The 17,266-nt window shown below is 47.2% G+C and overlaps 1 protein-coding gene and 1 long non-coding RNA gene across 2 annotated transcripts in view; one reads left to right on the plus strand and one right to left on the minus strand.

The window, feature by feature from the left end:
* The first annotated feature begins 2,481 nt into the window (after window positions 1–2,481).
* Window positions 2,482–17,266, plus strand: part of LOC133211546 (uncharacterized) — a 48,981-nt gene continuing 34,196 nt past the window's right edge. Inside the window, exon 1 of the long non-coding RNA XR_009725223.1 lies at window positions 2,482–2,584. This is a non-coding gene — a long non-coding RNA (uncharacterized LOC133211546). The remainder of the gene's footprint in view (window positions 2,585–17,266) is intronic.
* Window positions 8,604–16,649, minus strand: CXCL14 (C-X-C motif chemokine ligand 14). The gene is made up of 4 exons (XM_061352030.1): window positions 16,156–16,649; window positions 15,228–15,333; window positions 11,532–11,642; window positions 8,604–9,756 (listed from the first exon to the last, which is right to left on the minus strand). The coding sequence occupies exons 1-4, from the start codon at window positions 16,217–16,219 to the stop codon at window positions 9,741–9,743; spliced, it is 297 nt and encodes a 98-aa protein (XP_061208014.1). The 5' UTR covers window positions 16,220–16,649; the 3' UTR covers window positions 8,604–9,740.

The following is a 17,266-nucleotide window of genomic DNA, read 5'->3' on the forward strand; positions in this document are numbered from 1 at the left end:
AGGCAGAAGCTCTTCCCTGTGAGGGTGCTGAGGCGCTGGCACAGGGTGCCCAGAGAAGCTGTGGCTGCCCCATCCCTGCAGTGCTCAAGGCCAGGTTGGACACAGGGGCTTGGAGCAAGCTGCTCCAGTGGAAGGTGCAGGGGGGCTGGAACTGCATGAGCTTTAAGGTCCCTTCCAACCAAACCATTCCTTGATTCTATGCTAGGTACATCAGCACACAGCAGAGGAAAGCTGTGTCACTGGTGTTCCCAGTGTACCCTGATGAAGACCTATCACACCTCAATCACAGCTTTGCTCTGTCAGTTAGAGTACACATATCTAAAACTAAAATGAGAGGCTTCATGTGTTTTTAAGCATCATTTTGAAACTCATCCGCCTGCAGGCTTTCATGGCAGGTAGGAAACGTTTTTCTGTCATTTTTGTTTCGACCCTCCCTCTGTAAAGGCACATTAGTATGAAACCATCTGGATGCTTTTCACATCAAAGGAGGTTGGTTGTATAAATCTGATGTATATATTATGTATGAATGGAGGCCATCCATAATAAAATATTCTATCAGTAAGGAAGATGAAAAATAATAATAAATAAAAGCAATGAATTCACCCCAAAAGAGCCAGGCAGGGATCTGCTGGTGCTTGTGGGAGTCCCAGTGCCTGGAAAGAGTGGGGCAGATGGAAAAGGCAAGCAGAGAACTGCAGGCACCAGCGCTGGGCCATGCCGGGCAGGACCCTGCACCGCGGCCCCTGGGTGCAGCCTTTGGGGTGCAGTTCCCACTGCCCTGGCCATGCGAGGGCCGAGGGTGACACCTCAAGGCACAGAGCTGCAACCTCGGCTGTGCTGGGCAGAGGCTTGCATCGCCTTGGGCTGCAGAGAGCTCCTGTCAATGGGGTTTATTTAGCGAGGAAAACCTGATCTGGGGAGACTGAGCTGAGCTCTTAGGCAGAAGCTGTTCCCTGTGAGGGTGCTGAGGCGCTGGCACAGGGTGCCCAGAGAAGCTGTGGCTGCCCCATCCCTGGCAGTGTTCAAGACTGGCTTGGATGGGGCTCAGTGGAGACACTCTGAGATGGTACCCAAGTCTTGTTAAATGAACCCTCTTTTTAATGCACTAACTCAGCTTTTTGAAGGATATCCACTGTTTTTCAAATAGATTCCATTAAACTTAGCTGAAAGCAAACGATCTGCTCTGCCTTCTGGGATTTAAAGGAGTACTTCCCACTAACTTAAATGGTCTCTGTCTATTCATTTAAGTGGGCTGCTTTGCAGCCTCAGTATTACATGTGCAATATATCCTTTTAATTGCTGTTCTTCAGGGACAAAACCACAGGTATAAATATCTTAAATTCAAGCCTGAATCCCCCCCTTTAGTTTAAGCAGCTACAGTGAAGGTGAGGGACTCAGTCTTGCTCTCCCTCACACTGACAGCCAAGTATGTCTTTCAGCACTTCTTTATGATAATGGCTCATGGTATAAAGGCAAAAATCACAGCAGAGTGCTAAAGTACAGGTGGAATAACCCTTCGAAGCTCTTGTGCTGCAAGTGGGTGCAAAGTGCTGGGTTTGCTGGGACTGGTACCTAATGCAGCTGCTGGGCCTGGTGCATAACAATAGAACTACTTGGATGGTGTCTAAATTGCTAAATAAATACTAGTTCTGGTCAGGGAATTAGAAAGACAGTGGAGAAGGGAAAGTAAACGTTGTCCTAGGTGAGTTTTCTTTCCTTGGGGCTGTATGCACTTCCACAGTAACTAGCTCCTCAGACCCAAGTCCTTGTTAATAAGGGGAGACAGGCTTGGCTGATGTATTTCAGGTGAGCCTCTGCTGCAGGGATGCTGCTTTCTTTTCCAATTTAAGCATGTATTAAATGGCAATAAATTCTCTGTTCACAGATAAACAGTAAAATAAGTGCAATTGTTAAGTGAATGTACTTCTTCAGACTGTGGACATCCACCGGTTTTAACCCTCTTGGGTAAACCCCAAAGTATTGGCTTTAATTTCACATCAGGTTTAATGCACTGCAGGTCTGAAGCTTGTTTCCATCTATTCCAGTGGGAATTAGAGATGATTTCTCTGGAGCTGGTGCAATTACACTTCTCCAGAGCAGGTGTCAAAGAAGGGTCCGAGCCTCCTACCCCACTGTGCAAACAGAGAAGGGGATCCGATGGGGCTATAAAATCACAGAGAAACATCGTCTGCAAGGTCATGTCTTCATTGCTTGTCTGGTGGGCTTCATGTATATACAGATGGCACCTACCCTAAAGGATCTTTTTGTCTTTTCTTTACGGTTTTCCCCTAAAAACAAACAGGGGGTGACGTTGTTTATTGTAGGGTTTAGTGTCTGGTGTTATTTATCTTCATTAACCTGTTAATGACCCCAGCCCCACTGATTACATGCCAGGTGCTGCGAATTCAGCTCATCTCTAACTCCACCCACAGGCTTCGCCAGTAAAAGCAGGAAACTCCTTTCTCTGCCTTGTAAATGGTGGAAGCAGCCACAAGATGTCAACATCTACCAAGCTGCTGCTCAGAGCCAGTTCTGCGTTGTCGGGATGGAGAGCCCTGCGAGGAAGTTCGCCCGCGGAGCGCAGGTACCGGCTTTACATGGGGGGAAAAAGCCATCCCAGGACATGGAAAAGCGTTTGTTTTACCACTCTTCTTGATTTGTGGCTCTTCTTTATCTCGGTTTGGTTCCCTTTATCTTTTTCCGTTGCAGGCTTTAGCCAAATTCATGACTCTTGTCTCTATCTGTAGGAAAGGACTTGCTATAAGAGGTGTGTTATGCAAATAAGGTCAAAGATGGGTAAAGAACAGGAGTATTATCAATTCCATGTTATATTTGTGAGTGTATATATGCGAGTAGCGAGTTGTTACAGCGAGCTCCTATGGATATTGGGATCCTAACCAGGGGCTGGAGCTATGCCCCCAGCCCTCCTCTCCTGCAAGTTACAGTTTGCTATAATTACCCTTAAAAATAGGGACCTGGCATTCAGTTAGCTATTTGGGTTATCATGGCACAGCGCCGAAACTTAAGGAAAACAGGAAGCAGATTGGTTTTCTCATGGAAAACCTCATCTTTCAAATTGTGTTTCAACCCCAGGTTTCAGAGCTTGCTGCCTTCCAGCTTCTTTCATCAGCTTTTACTATAGAAGCAATGGAACCCCTAGCAATGGCCCTTTTTAGCATGTGTGGCTGTGCCTGTGTGCTGATGTGGGGGCAATAGGACCAGCAAGGGTTTTTCTTTGGGCTGGGACCCCGATGTACTTGCTCTAAGGTCAGCTACAGTTGCTCTGAGCAGTAGTGCTGCTGACTTTGTGTTTTCCCTTTTGTGCACTCTGCTAGTTTTGTTTTTCTCCATCCTTTTCTCCTGGTCTTAAAGAACATTTCCCAGGTATGACAAACTTAAGGTGTATTTTTTAAATTATTATTATTTTAAAGCAACATTTGACAATTTTCTCTCTATTGATCATCATTTCCTGCTCTCATTCTTCAGACACTGCTCTGTGCAGTTGAAGTGTTGGGATTTCACCTTCTGGCCAACAACCAAACCTCCTTTTCTTCCTTGTAGGGGCTCCCCTTAGGGATACAGTGTGTGGTGGTCCTGCTCTCAGGTGTGCCGCTCTTATCAAGTATCTGCAAAATATTGTCCCAGGTGCCTTCAGATTCAAAGCAGTCCCAAGGATTTGCCTGTTTTACCCCTTAGCTTTGCAGAACCCATGCAGTCTGGCCTGAGTGTAATGGCTGTGGTAGCTGGTGGCATTGCTTGAAGTCAGGTGCAGTGATTTGATGTTGATTGCTGTATCAGAGACCTGGGTTTCCCTGGCAGAGCTGTGTACTAAAAGGGTGAGGGGACACCCTACCAGTCACTTCCAGTTAGAATTTAGGAGGCAACACTCAGCAAACTGGTTCTTGCTGGGGAGAAGGGCGCTTGACTGGGAATTGCTGGCCCAAGGAGGGAGCTGAGGAGCTCCAGGGTAGTTTGTTTTTCCTCATGTGGTTGCAGAAGTGTCAAGCTCTCTAAGCTTAGAGAGGAAGCTGAAGTAAACCCAAATTGTGCAATTCTAAAGGTAATAGGAATGGAGTATTTTTATGCAACACAATGGAATGGGCTGTAATGAGGCAAAAACGCTGAGGGGCAAAGACAAAAGGCATTTCTTCCGGGATTAGAAGCGAGCTAAAAATTGCCAAAGCCTACTGGAAAAGGAGGGGGAAAAGAAGCCTGTTGTAGCATTTCTTTCCCTTTAATAAGCTTCTTTTTCTGGGAGTCCCGAGTGTTCAGATGGAGCACACTTAGTGCCTAGTAACCAACAAAGCTTCGATTGGTGGCTCTGGGGAAAGATTTGCTTTTCCTTGCAGGTTTGTAACCATGAAGAAACCCCTGAGATCGGTTGCTTCGGAATCCTTAATTAAACACCACAAAGAAGGGCAATTAGAGCCGTGTTTTGCTTCTGTCATCCCGCAAATCTTGCCAACTTCAGACCCCTTTTCTTGCTCTGAGATTTATGATGGGAATACATCAGAATTATCCCTGTAATTATCAGCCTGCAGTGAGCACCAGCAGGATTTTTTCCCCCTTCTTTTTTTGGGGTAGGCTCTGAAGCCCATCCAAGAGGAATTTGCTCACCCCTTTTGTTGTGCAGGAAGGGAAACAAAAACACAGGCGTGGTGATTTTTTCCCAGGCCTTGGCTGCCTGCCTCCCTGTCACTTCATGTCGTGTCATCCCTCCCTCCCAGGTCCTGTGTGCCTGCTTGTTCCTGTTGTGCTGGATGCTTTCCATGTGTGTCGTCAGGCTGGTCTCTGCCCAAAGAGCTGGTAATAGGAATGGGCAGAAGATGAGAAATCCAAGTGGATCTGAGAGCTTCAGAGGTTGGCAGAAGGACCAGAAATACAACCTGTCAGTCAGTGTTTGGAAAACTGAATGCTTTGTGCATGCTGCATCTCTACAAAGCATTTCCTCCAGGGATCTTGGCTTTGATTTGATGGTTGGATGAAGGTGTGCTCATACCCAGCAAGAGGGAGCAAGTTCTTCTCTTCGGGCGTTGAAGGTGATAGGGTGTACCTATGGCTTTTCCTGTTGGGAAGTCAGGCTGAGGACAGGACCTGACTGCAATGCTTGGGCACCAGCAGCTGTATGGTATCTTGGGCTTGCTGGTGGCAGGAGGGAGAGCTGTTGGATAAGGAAAGCCACGTGGCTCGGTGTATTGGGCAGCTTCTAAAGGATTTTGGGCTTGGGAATGAGTCTTCCCAGGGTTGTGCCTTGGTTCAGTTTCCATGGCGGTGTGATGGATGTGTCCCCTGTAGACACGCTGGCAGCCAGGGATCCTCTTTGTCTTCAGTGTGCATGCTCTGTGTTAATGGGATAATACAAGGAGTAAAGCTCTGAGAAGGTTTCCCAAAATACAGCTGTTTGCTTTGGGAGGTTTCCCATACCCGGGTGAGGAAATACAACAGTCAAAGCTTTCCTTGCAGAGCTGGGAAGAGCATTCCCAGCATCAGCAATGCAATGAGCAGGCTCCAAGCTGATTTATAGGGCAGACAGGCTCAGGGCTGTGGAGGTGTCCCCAGGCTGGCTGAGAAGGTTTTTGATTGCCACTAGATGTCCTTTCAGCCCTGCTTTCCCCCACTGCTCCTCCAGAGCAGTCATCTGGGCTGGGATCTGCTGGCCATGGCCCAAGAGCTGCTGGGCACCAGTGTGCTGTGAGGTTGATGAGGGCAAGGAACAGGGTTGAACCCTGCCCTGCTGCTGCCTCCCAAACATCCCTTTGATCTCGCACAGCTTTGTCTTGTGTAGTGCTGGCTAATGGAAATGAGGATGCTTTGGATGCTCAAAACCCAACTTCTGGGTCTGTGCTGCGTATTAAATACTTTAATTCCTTTGGTGTGATTTGGGGGCTGTTAATGCATTGCTGTCTGTGCAGGGCTACTGATTAGTAGAGGTGATGGTGTGAGAAGGCAGCCTTTGAGGGTAAAAAAGGTGATGACTATCCCAGTTTCACATTCACCTTTGTTCCCATTCTATATGCATGTGGGTCCAGAAGGGACCTAACTATGAGGTTTAATTAGCTGATGGAGCACTTGTGTTGCTGTAACACTGCCTTTAACCTCCCACCCAGGGCTCAGGGTGACCAGTGCAAACCCTCAGGCCCCGCTGATGACTTTACCATAGAGCCCAACCTTTGGTCCCACAGCCCTGATGAAACCTCATTAGTGCAGGACCAGCTCTTCCACCTCATGGATGTGGTCAGGAAAGGTGTCTATGGGTGCAGCATCTGGCATGGCCTCATGCCTCGATTTAGGGTGGCTGGGGGGAGCTGGGGCACAGCAAGCAGCTGGACCTGTTGAGAGCACTGTGCTGTCTCGCACAGGCCACAGCTATTGCTGCTTAATAAACTTGCTGGCCATTGCTGACCTGGACCATATATGAAGAAGTGAAAGGCAAGTGGTGAAAGGATCTGTGTAACATTACTAATTCCATGTAACACTCTCACTGAGAAGGCAAGGAAGGTCTCCCTGCTATTGTCTCCCTGCACTGCAGCTGCTTGGGTCACCCTTATGCTGTTATTAAAGTCTGATAGTGATTGGGTTGCAGCCTGTGTATACCCAATACCCAAAGTGTGTGTGTGTGTGGGTCTCGTGTGCAGGGCTTGGTGTTCTGTGTTGCTGGATGGGGGAAAGCAGTTGCCTGCTGCTCTCTTCAGAGGCTCTGTAAAGGGTTTGCATCATTGGTGTGTGAGTAAAGGAACAGTGGGGTCTGCTTGTGCTGCTTCTGCACCCCAGGATGAAGCAGGACTCTGGCTCTCTGCAAGTGTTCAAGCTCTTAGGAAGGGGAATTGGTAACTGGTGAGCAGTTGGGGCTGGCTGGTGCGTGCTCAGACCGTGCTTCAGCAGCTTAATTCTTCAGTCTCGAAGCACAGATGTATGGTCTGTATATTAGGGAGGTTGGAGTGAATGGTCTCCTGTGGCTTTGCAGCCTGCAATCTGCTGGGGAAAACAAAAGCGAACCGTAAGGTTACTGCCAAATCTAGGTGGAGGAGGTACCTACTTATACGTATTTAAATGCTCTAACAGAGATGTTTCGATCTGAAGTGGTTGAAGTTTTGTGTGGCAGTCACCTTCTGACACAGTATTTCCCTTTACAGCTGCAGTATCAGGGATAGCAAAGGATGCTCCTCCTGTTACTGGGAACAGCCCTGCCTGGAGATGCAGTTCCATAGCCCTGGGAAAACCAGCTCCATGTCATTTTTTTTCTCTTATTGTTTCAATTCCTGTTTCCAGTGGTTGTTTTGTTTGGAGCACAGATTTCTTGTCAAAGGGAATTGTGTATCCAAGCAAACAGCTCTTTTTTTCCTTTCATTTCCATTTTAGCAAGTGGAAAAAAACAACTGCAGTCGGTCCCCTCTGTGCCCAGTCCTTGCTGGTGGTTTTGGTCTGGCACATGAACTGGGAGTCATTTGTCCAGACTATACCCTGCGAGGTGTGACTCACAGGCTACTGCGTTTGGGCAACTGGAGCTGTGTGCAGCATTCACAATGGAGTGTTAACCACTCTTGTGCAACTGTGTCAATACTTTCCCAGGAAATGCATTGCCCAGTAGTCGCTAAATAAGCATAAACCATTTCTTGCTGCCTTTCAGTGTGTTGAAATCCAGTATCCTCAAGGAAAAACTACTGGTTTTGTTAAAGTGTGACCTGAGAAAGCAGAGGGGTGGCCCATGGGTTAGGGTTTGCCTGGAGGTCAGGTTTAGATGCTCAGCCCTTGTGGTTGATATCCCCAGAGGTTTAATTCCTTAAGCATTCTGGGATCTTTCTCAATGCTTTTTACTAATGAGCATCTTAAGTCTGTAGCTTCATCCTTGTGCAGAATGGGAAAATACTTGGAAATCCAGCAGCTGTTTCTCCTTCAGCTCTGCCAGGGCATTATCACAGCAAATAATTATATATAGCATGCGTGTATGCAGATATATGTGTGTATATATATATATATAATTCTTCTGCCTGGAGGAAACCCTTGAGCTGAGGCTAGGCATGGCCTTGATTGTATAGTACAAGACCACTGCTACAGCAGTTGTGCTGCTCATGCATAACTCTCACTGGCTTTGTCCTTCCTATCTCTTTCTTTCCTTTTTAGCCTTTAGGAAGGGGTTTAGGAGCCTTGTTGGGTGTAAAGTCCTTCCCTTTGGGGAGGGCAAAAACTGCACAGAAGGGGGAGAGGGTGGCTTGAAGGCTTTTGGTTGTGTGGTTTTTCACTGGGCAGCCTTCCCTCATCTGAGTGAGATCTTGTCTAAATCACTGCATTTTACCTGTGTTTCTATGGACCTGGAGTGATTGATTTGCAGTTATTTAATATAACACCAGACCAGTGGCATAGTCCTTCTTTATGTAACCAGATTCCTCAGCGTCTGGGTGCAATCCAAATTCCAAAATGAGAAAGGGAAGCAAATTAGTTCAGAATAACATTTTCTAATGTCAATGTCACCAGAAAGTCATATTTCTGAATCAGCTTCTCTGATTCAGTGTTATTTTCCCCCAAACCAATTTATCTAATGCAAAGTGATCGGATGTGGCTGAAGCTCCCTGATGGCTCCAGGAAATTCCAGAGAAACTGTCAGCTGGTTTTAAATATATTTTTTATTTCTTTTTTTCCATTTGTCTTAGAAAGAAATATGAAATCTGCATGCAACCGTCTAAATATTTCAACCATTTAAATAGCATAGGATAATTTAGCAGTACAGTACATTATACAGCGAGATAATATTGGGAGACTTCCTAGAGTATATTTACAAGTGGGAAGGTAGTTTTGTTATATTAAAAAGAGGAATGCACTGCTTAAAGTTGAAGTATTACATTCAAAATAATGAATATGTTGTGACTAAAACGTAGATAGGTATTTATATGTTGGCCCTATCATATTGTTCATAAAAAGGTGCCTTTTAAAGGCTTTTTATTTGTTGCTACAAATCTAGGAAATCATACACAATAGTCTTGAAGCTTAAAATGTCTCAGTACTGAAGCCACAAACGCTCTGTAAGAGCTTCAGGTGGAAAAAACCCCCAAATAAACATTTTCTTAGTAATAAAAATGACCTAGAAGTGCTTTCTAATGCATGGAACGTTAGATGGGAGATCTGGTATGCTTCACCTTGCAGCAAGACCTCAAGTCCATTGGAGAGGTGCACAGTGATGTTCACACTCATTGATGATGGGCTGAGGGACCTCACTTCTGCTGTTACAGCCATGACATTCCAGCGGCATCTTCCCCAGCAAACTCATCTTTGGTCCCTGCTTTGCCTGGCTAAATTGGAGGCTGCAAACATGACAAGGAACCACAGCACCGAAGCTTTCCCACTGCGAAAGGGTGAGGGACATGGCTGTAGAACACCTTTACAAACATTACTGTTTGTCTAATGAGCTTATAAAGCTCGATTGCAATCATAGTGAAGTATGAATGAATAACAGTAAAAAAAACCAACAACCCCAAACCCAGCCTCTTTCAAATGAAAAGCATGAGGTTTCCCCAGTGTCGGTACAGAGCAGACGGGTAGGAAGCCTGAAGTGCAAGAGGTGCGTGTGGAATCTGGGAGCCTTTTGCACATGGCTATAAAATGTAAAAACTGACCCTTGGTAAAAAGTGCTTTATAATAATATAGAATAATTGGTGTCTTATGCCTGTGAGAGAGAAATTGTCTTCTGCAGAGCCCAGTCCTATGCCAGCCAAGGGAGTCTGCTCCGTTCCTCATGCTGCTTCGTCTTATTCTTCATAAACCCTAAACAGAGGGAAAGCCAAGAACCAGGTGTTTAAAATAAGAATGAAAGAAATCCCTTCCAACTCATTAATAATAATAATAATGAAAAAGCCACAAACAGCAGAACCCCAGACTTTAAGCCTTTGCTTAAGTAGATTGGAAAGTGAGTTATTGACTCCAGCAGTGATTGCTATCCATGAAGCGCTTGGGAGGATGCTGGAAATCTCAGTCTCCTATAAAAATATTGACATTTATGATGAGTTGTATGTAAAAAAGCAATTCACAATATCTGTTATGTTTGGAATAATATTAGACTCAGTGTTGTTTTTCTAACTTACCTTCTGAGAAGACCGCTTGATAGGCTTATCTGCTGGTAAACCCTACCTGTGCAGGCTCTTTGGGTGAAAGCATGGCATGGGAAAAACATAGGGCAGGTTTTGTGGAGGAGAATGAAGTCTGCATAGCTCAGCCCTGGCTTTTCCTAAGAAGAAGTGTGGTGGGATTGGTATTGCAGATGCTGAAATATTGCTTATTTATATGAGGACTTGATTTAACTCGGGCTCTTTCTGTCTGAAATATTCACCTGATGCTGCTTCAGCTGCAGTTTAGCTACACTGCTTGCCTAGGAAGCCTTGAGCTGACCCTTATTTTAGGCTGTGGAAGAGAGCATGGGCAGCGCTGTTACCTGCAGACAGGAACCCTGGTCCTCAGCCTCGAACAGGGCATCCCTCTGCTTGGTCCGCTCAGGGAGCCCTGTGCGTTTGCAGCATGCACAAGCCTGGGGTTGAGCATCCTGTGTCATCTTAGTGACAGCCTTGTAAGGAAAAACAAACCAGCACCAAGGGAAGAGTGTAAATACGTGGCTGTGCAATAGCCAGGGCTGCTCCACGTGCTCTGCTTGGGAAGCATCTGCAGGGAGTTAGGGAAACTGGATGGGTGCTCAGCACCCTGTGTGGTATCATCTGAGCCACCAAGCCCTACATGGCTCTGCTGGAGTCACTGCCACCCTTGGATCTGCTGAGACATGGGGCTTGTTGGCCCCATTTGAGCTCAGTTTCAGGGAGCAAATTCCCCATCAGCTGAGGAGGATCAGGGTTTGGAGGGACTGGACTGCTCTTTATGGCCACGGCTGCAGAGGTGGTAGGATTTGGGCAGCTCCCCTTATTGCAGATAGGGACCTTGCCGCTGGCCATCAACCATCAGGAATTCACTTTTCTTGCTTTTTCTTCTGTCTATGACAGATGCCTTGCAAGGAAAAACCAAATTCTTCTTGTAAGGGAGAAGGTGGCAGAGATTTGTACCAGCAAGTTACTGTTTTTTCTGGGAATTATGCACCAGTTAAACTTGGCAAATATCTGCATCATGGGATATTGAAGATTTTGAGGTGGTGTGATTAAAGTGTGAGAGGGGGAACTGCCTTCTCAGCTCTGCTGACTGCTTTCCTTGTGCCCATGTGAAAGTCATTTAGCTTTTCATCTTGGCTTTTTACCTGTAGAAGGGAGATGCTATGTAAATAACTGAGAATAGCTGCTGATGAATAGTTTAACAGAAAATAATTACTTTTAACAGTTGGAACAGCCTAATCCTGAAATAGAAGTGAGGCTGCATGTGGCAGGAAAGAAATACCGTCAAGAATGTTAATTTCTAACTGTGATTTTGGTAATGAAATACACCCTTTGTGCTGGATGGAGCATTTGCAGTGTGTGCATTTTCCTGCCCTCTCTCTCTGAATGCTGCTGATTGCCCAAGTTATTCCCAAGATTTCCCCCTCATCCATTCAGGAAATGGGTACTTACCTGCCTTTCTCTTTCCATACTCTGTACCACTTGAGCAGTCTCACTGTGTTTTGGCGTTTGGGGTTTAAGCAGTGCTGCTGCTCTCCTCTCACCCGTGTCCACAGGGTCACACTGCAATGCAAGACAGCACAGGTTATTGGGGTCATAGCATCATGGAATGGTTTGGGTTGGAAGGGACCTTAAAGCTCATCCAGTTCCAACCCCTGCCACAGGCAGGGACCCCTTCCACTGGAGCAGCTTGCTCCAAGCCCCTGTGTCGAACCTGGCCTTGAGCACTGCCAGGGTTGGGGCAGCCACAGCTTCTCTGGGCACCCTGTGCCAGCGCCTCAGCACCCTCACAGGGAAGAACATGGGAACGCTGGCCCTCTCTCCCATTCCAGGTAAAGGCCTGGATTGGTCAGAGCCCTCTCACCCATGCGGGCAGTGGAAGGGTTTTCATGCTTTGTGTTTATAGCAGATATCTGAGTTCATTGTAATAACACCAGAGCAGATCTTCAGCTGCCATCACAGCAGTGCAGTACTGTCCACTGTTATACTTGGTTGTACCCGATGAAGACCTAGGCACTGTTTTTAATCAACTGGTTTGCTCTGCCCATTAGATATTATATTTTGAATTTAATAGCTGGTTTCATTAGGGCTCACTCACACAACTGCATGGTCTTTGCATGAGGATATGATTCCCTTAAGCTCAACAATCCTGCATCAAGAGGAAAGATCACACCCACTTCACTGATTACTTGTTCCTTTTGTTAAGCCCATGGTATTTAAATACTTGCATGTAGCAGAGTGCCCCAGACCAGCTTTCTTTGTTGCCTGCATAAGCTTACTTAAAGGTCTTGTCATCATTTCACGGTTATACAGGGTGTTCAGATAGTTCATTCCATTCAGTTAGCTTTCTTCCTGCTTCCCTTTCTGCTCCACCTCTACCAGGTGCCAACTTAAGTCACAAAAAGATGCGATTTTCAGGTTGTTTTTTGGGGAGGATGTTCCCCTTTCTCCAATGCAAAGGGAAGCAGCAGGAGACTTCCAGGAGCCTCTGTGGCTGCAGATGCTGGAAAGGGAAGGATTACTGCTAAGATCTGTGGACTGTCTCTGTTCTAAGGGTGTTCTCAGCTTCTGGAGATCAGTACATATGTAAGAAGAGGAGTTTTCCTGTAGCTTTGAGTGGGAGTGGAATCTATGGCACGTGAGTTTTAATGGACTTGAGGTTGGTGCAGTTTCTCCATCCAGCAGCCACATTCTCGGCTGCTCTGTCTGATGCCAAGCCTTGGCTTGGGCTTATCTTCTGATGGATCACAGAGAGTATTTCCAAGGGATGGACAAGCTGCTTTGCAGGAGGAGAGGAGCAGGAGCACCTCTGAGAACCAGCAAGCTCTGCACTAGCACTGGAAGCAGCTGAAGGACAATTTTGGGTTTACTAGAGCTTGCAGTCTGAGAAGAAGCATGGTTTATTTCTCAGGTGAACTGGGTCATTTCTCAGGCTGAAATGCATTGCTTTGACATCACACGTAGGTTTTCAGCCTTGATGCTGGTGGCTGGACAACAAATAAGACATTACCAAGGCAGCCCCATGGTCTTCGGCGGTTCCCGTGTGATTTCTGCATGGTCCCTGATGCTGTGGATGGATGGTGGCATTTTTGGGTATCCTAAGCTGACCTGGCCCTGCTCCTGGGGATGCTGGTCTAGCAGATGTAAGGGAACATGCCTAAGCAGCTGTGGGAGCTGATGCCCTGAGTGAGGAGTTGCCTCAATGGGCTGCAAGAAGAGGTTGAGAGGGATGGAGAAGGGACTGACTCCTGAGTACAGCCATGTCTTCAGAGCTGCGATGAGCACCCTCAATCAGTCTATGACCTCCAGCACCTCATGCCCCCATGTGTTTCATCTGCAGGCTTCCTAAGCTGCACCCCATGCCTGCTACTTTGCCAAACATAATTTATGTCATATTTCTGCTATATGCAGAGATATGAGAGGTTCTGAGGAGGGCAGGAGGGAACCCAGCTTCAACAGCTCATTTTAGATGGTCACTGCAGCAACACAAACTCATTTGCAGGAATTTAGCTCCTCTGCGCCTTGTCCCGACATTCCTGGATCAATTTGTTCTTGGAATATTAAGTGCAGTTTGTTTTCAATGCTGACTTCAGACTGCATTAGGGAGCTGTAAGGGCAGTGACAGCAGTGGGTTCACCCTCCCTGCTCCACAGGCAGCAGCAGCGATGGGACAGATCTGTCCCTGCAGTGAAAACCAAGGGCAACCCTCCAGGCTTGAATAGCATTGCTCGGTATCTGCATAACTATCCAGCTGGGAAAGCAACTGCTCTGCACGGCGTTCCGGCTTTCCCGACTTTCACATTGGAAGCGAAATGTTGCAGTAATGAGGTTTATTTTATACCCCAAAGCCACCAGCTGCTTTCGGGCTTATCCATAGAGTGGGATGTGGAGAGTTACTGCTCGTCTACACCACAGTTTTGCTGTTAAAAGGTCAAAGTAAAGCTGAGAGGAACTGATTTAGGCAGCGATGCTCTGCAAGTGTTTCTGTTCAGGTCACCAGCAGCTTATTTGGGCTTCAAAGAGGTGGCTCTCCCTGAGCTGAGCAGTGCTTACAGAGATGCTGGTGTAAAGGTGGAGGAAGCATAACGAAGCATGGCTCTCCTTTCCTCCTCCATACACCCTCTGCTGAGCCTGGGGAGGCATTTCTGCACAGGCAGGACCAGGCTCCGGTGGTATCTCCTTGTTTGTGCCAGTCAGATAGGCAGGATTTAGCCCTGAGGGCATTGCAGAGTGCCGGAGGTGGTGCATGGCAGGACAGGACTTGGATCCTGCTGTTAAAACATCTTTCTAAGGTTAAGTGAACGGCAAATGTTCAGTGGGGGAGCACAAACGCTGCAGTAAATCAGCCCTTGGTGCTCTGGGGCTGTGGCTGCTGTTGGGACCCTTTTCCCCCCCTTTTAGGTGGCAGAGGGGCCCCGTGCAGTCTGCTCAGAATCTGACCTTCTGGTCCTTATCCAGCCCCATGTGCCGGTTGGATGGTGCTTTGTTGGGAAAAATCTTAAGAGGCATCCAAAACTGGACAGAAAAAGCCCACAAAGTACCCCTATTTAAACTCTAGAAACCTCTCCTTTGAGCCAGCCATCAGGTATCAGACATCCCTGTGCCTGCCTTGGTTTGGTTGGTCACTACATCACTTTTTGGATCTCAAGGTAGCAATGGTTACAGCTTATGGTGAGACAGGGAGAAAACATTTTCTTATATGCTTGGTAATCCCATCGAATGCAAGGGGTAGTTTTGGTACAGCACAAGCAAAAATCTGCCTCTGCTTGGGATAACTTCTTCCTTGCAGAAACCACCATGGATCAAACTCTGCTTCTGCTCTTTTTCTGCATGCCCAGAAAAACCTGGGGTTTACACCAGGCAGCGGGGAGTAGGATTTTATCCCTATCTTCAGCTGAGCTAAGGATTATCCTTTTATTGCTTCTGTTCCATAAATATTCCTTTGAGCTAAAAGAATGTTGTGTCAAATGATAGCTGGGTTTTTTGGTCAGAATTGCATAATTTATTGCATCTGATTCAGCAAATGACTATTCCTAGAAATTAGCGTGCCAGGGCATGAGGAAAACGAAGAACAAAGAAGGAACATGCAGTGTAAGGTAAAGCAGTTCAGCTGCCAGGGAAAGAGAAAGTAAATGAAGGAAAACTTACATAATCATCTCTTCCACGCAGAACGGGTACCTCGGTTTTATTTCCAGCTTCCTTACATTAGAGAACCTTATTTTAGGACCTTTCCTTGAGCATTTGCACTTCACGCCTACAACAGAAAGCATTTTCTCATGTGCTTGCAAAGCCTCCCGCATACCAAGCGTCCCTTCCCTGCGCTCATCCAAACTTCTCTTTGGGCTTTCATGCCCTGGTGGGAAAAGCTGGGCTTTGCAATGCTGTTGAGCATAAAAAGTGTAATGTACCAGGAAAAGGTAGTGACTCCCTGGGAAATACCATTTATGTTCTGCGGCTTTGTAAATATGAGAGGTTCTAAAGTGCACCTGCTGAGATTTAATGTAACTGTATGTAACAAAAGGAAATTAAAGAGTCAGAACTCATGCATTTCACTCTGCTTAAAGTGTCAGAGCTACTTTCTCGTTCACTTACATCTCTCCAGGACTTTATAGGACTTTCAGTCATCTCTCTCCATGCAGATGCTGTGATATTTTCACAGCCAGACAAAAGCTGAGGGTTTTTTTTTTTAACCATCATCTTTGTACACAGCAGAAGATACAGCCTGGCACTCGGTGCAATTCGTGCTACCACATCAAATCCAGCTCTGCTCTATTTACCCTATGAAAACCACCCTCTCTTTCAAAGGAAGCATTTGAGCTATGTTCCTAAGTAACAAGGATTGTGGCATGACACCGGGAGCAGAGCTGGTTGCCTCGCACTCGAGGCACAACTTTGGATTTATTTTACCTCTCCTTCCACCTTTAAAAACCTCGCAGTTACCCTACGCACAGATTCAATGCATCACTCCTTCCCAACCTGCGGGGCACAGCTTAATCCAAACCAAGGCTCTCAAGATGCAAATACGAATTACTGGAAAAGAGGTTTACACGGGAGAAAGGAGAACAAACCGATTTACCTTCTGCGCTGGCCAAGCACATCGCGATGAACAGCAGAAGCAGTGCTGCTGTCAGGAGCCTCATGGTGCGGCAGCAGGTACCTAAAGAGACGCCGGGGGTTCTGCGTTTGTTGGCTCCGCGTTCGTCCTCCCGATTCCTCCGTCCCTGGGGCTGGAATTCGCCAGGGAGGGGACAGCAGAGAGCGGTTCCCGGCGGTGCTGGTGCTGCCCTGGCGCTTTGCGCGCTGCCTGCGCTCCGCTTGCGCGCTGCCTGCGCTCTGCCGCTTGCCTCCCCTTGTCCTCTTTTAAAACAGCTCCCGCTGCCCTCGCTCCCGGCTCATTAATATGCAGAGCAACTCCACGGCTCCCTCCGCTTCCTCAGCCCCGGAGGGGAGGGGGGGACGGGACCGGCACCCGCACCCGCCGCCGCTCCTGCCCCTGGGGGGAACCCCCCGCCCCGAGCATCCCGGGGGTGGGAGCGCAGCGATGGGGCGGCTGCCGCTGCCCCTGCCCGGCTGGGGCGGTCCTCAGAGGGAGGAGGTTTGCGGGGGGGGTGCTTGTATGAATGGAGCTGGTAGGGTGGGGAAGAAGTCCGCGCTCCGCATAAGCTCCTGGGAAAAGGGACTGGGGGTTAGAGGTGTTACCTATTGACTGCGATATGAGTTTATTAATATTGATGGGTTGTTTTATCTGTAACAGGTTTCTAAACCTAAAACAAAGCTCAGTGAGATAAATGGGGGAAAATATTGCTAAGAACGTTGTTAAGTGCGTTAGGATGCGGGTATTTTGGGAAATAAGATCACTTTAGGGTTGATTTAATGAACACTCCCAACAATGTTCTGCTCCATGAAGAAAAGGGTAGCAACACGCGGGAACTTCATGGGTGTAAATGTATGTTCCATCTCCCTTGCAGAGCCTGTTTCTGATTTTGGAAGCAACTAAAATAGCATCTTTACTACCCAGATTCCGAATTTTCACCTGTGTAACTGGAAGTGAGTGAAGATCGGAGTCAGGGCTCCAATCTCCTTCCTAGTGCTGTATTCAGAGCACATGGCAGACGAACCCCTCTGCTGACCCCTGGTTCATCTCAGCCCATTTGCAGCACACCGCTGCCATGCTCCCTGCTTGTGCA

The sequence above is a fragment of the Neopsephotus bourkii genome, unplaced genomic scaffold (genome assembly GCF_033783945.1).
Source record: "Neopsephotus bourkii isolate Nb327-2 ecotype Australia unplaced genomic scaffold, CSIRO-AGI_Nbou_v1 NB_620, whole genome shotgun sequence".
NCBI classification, from domain to species: Eukaryota; Metazoa; Chordata; class Aves; order Psittaciformes; family Psittacidae; genus Neopsephotus; species Neopsephotus bourkii.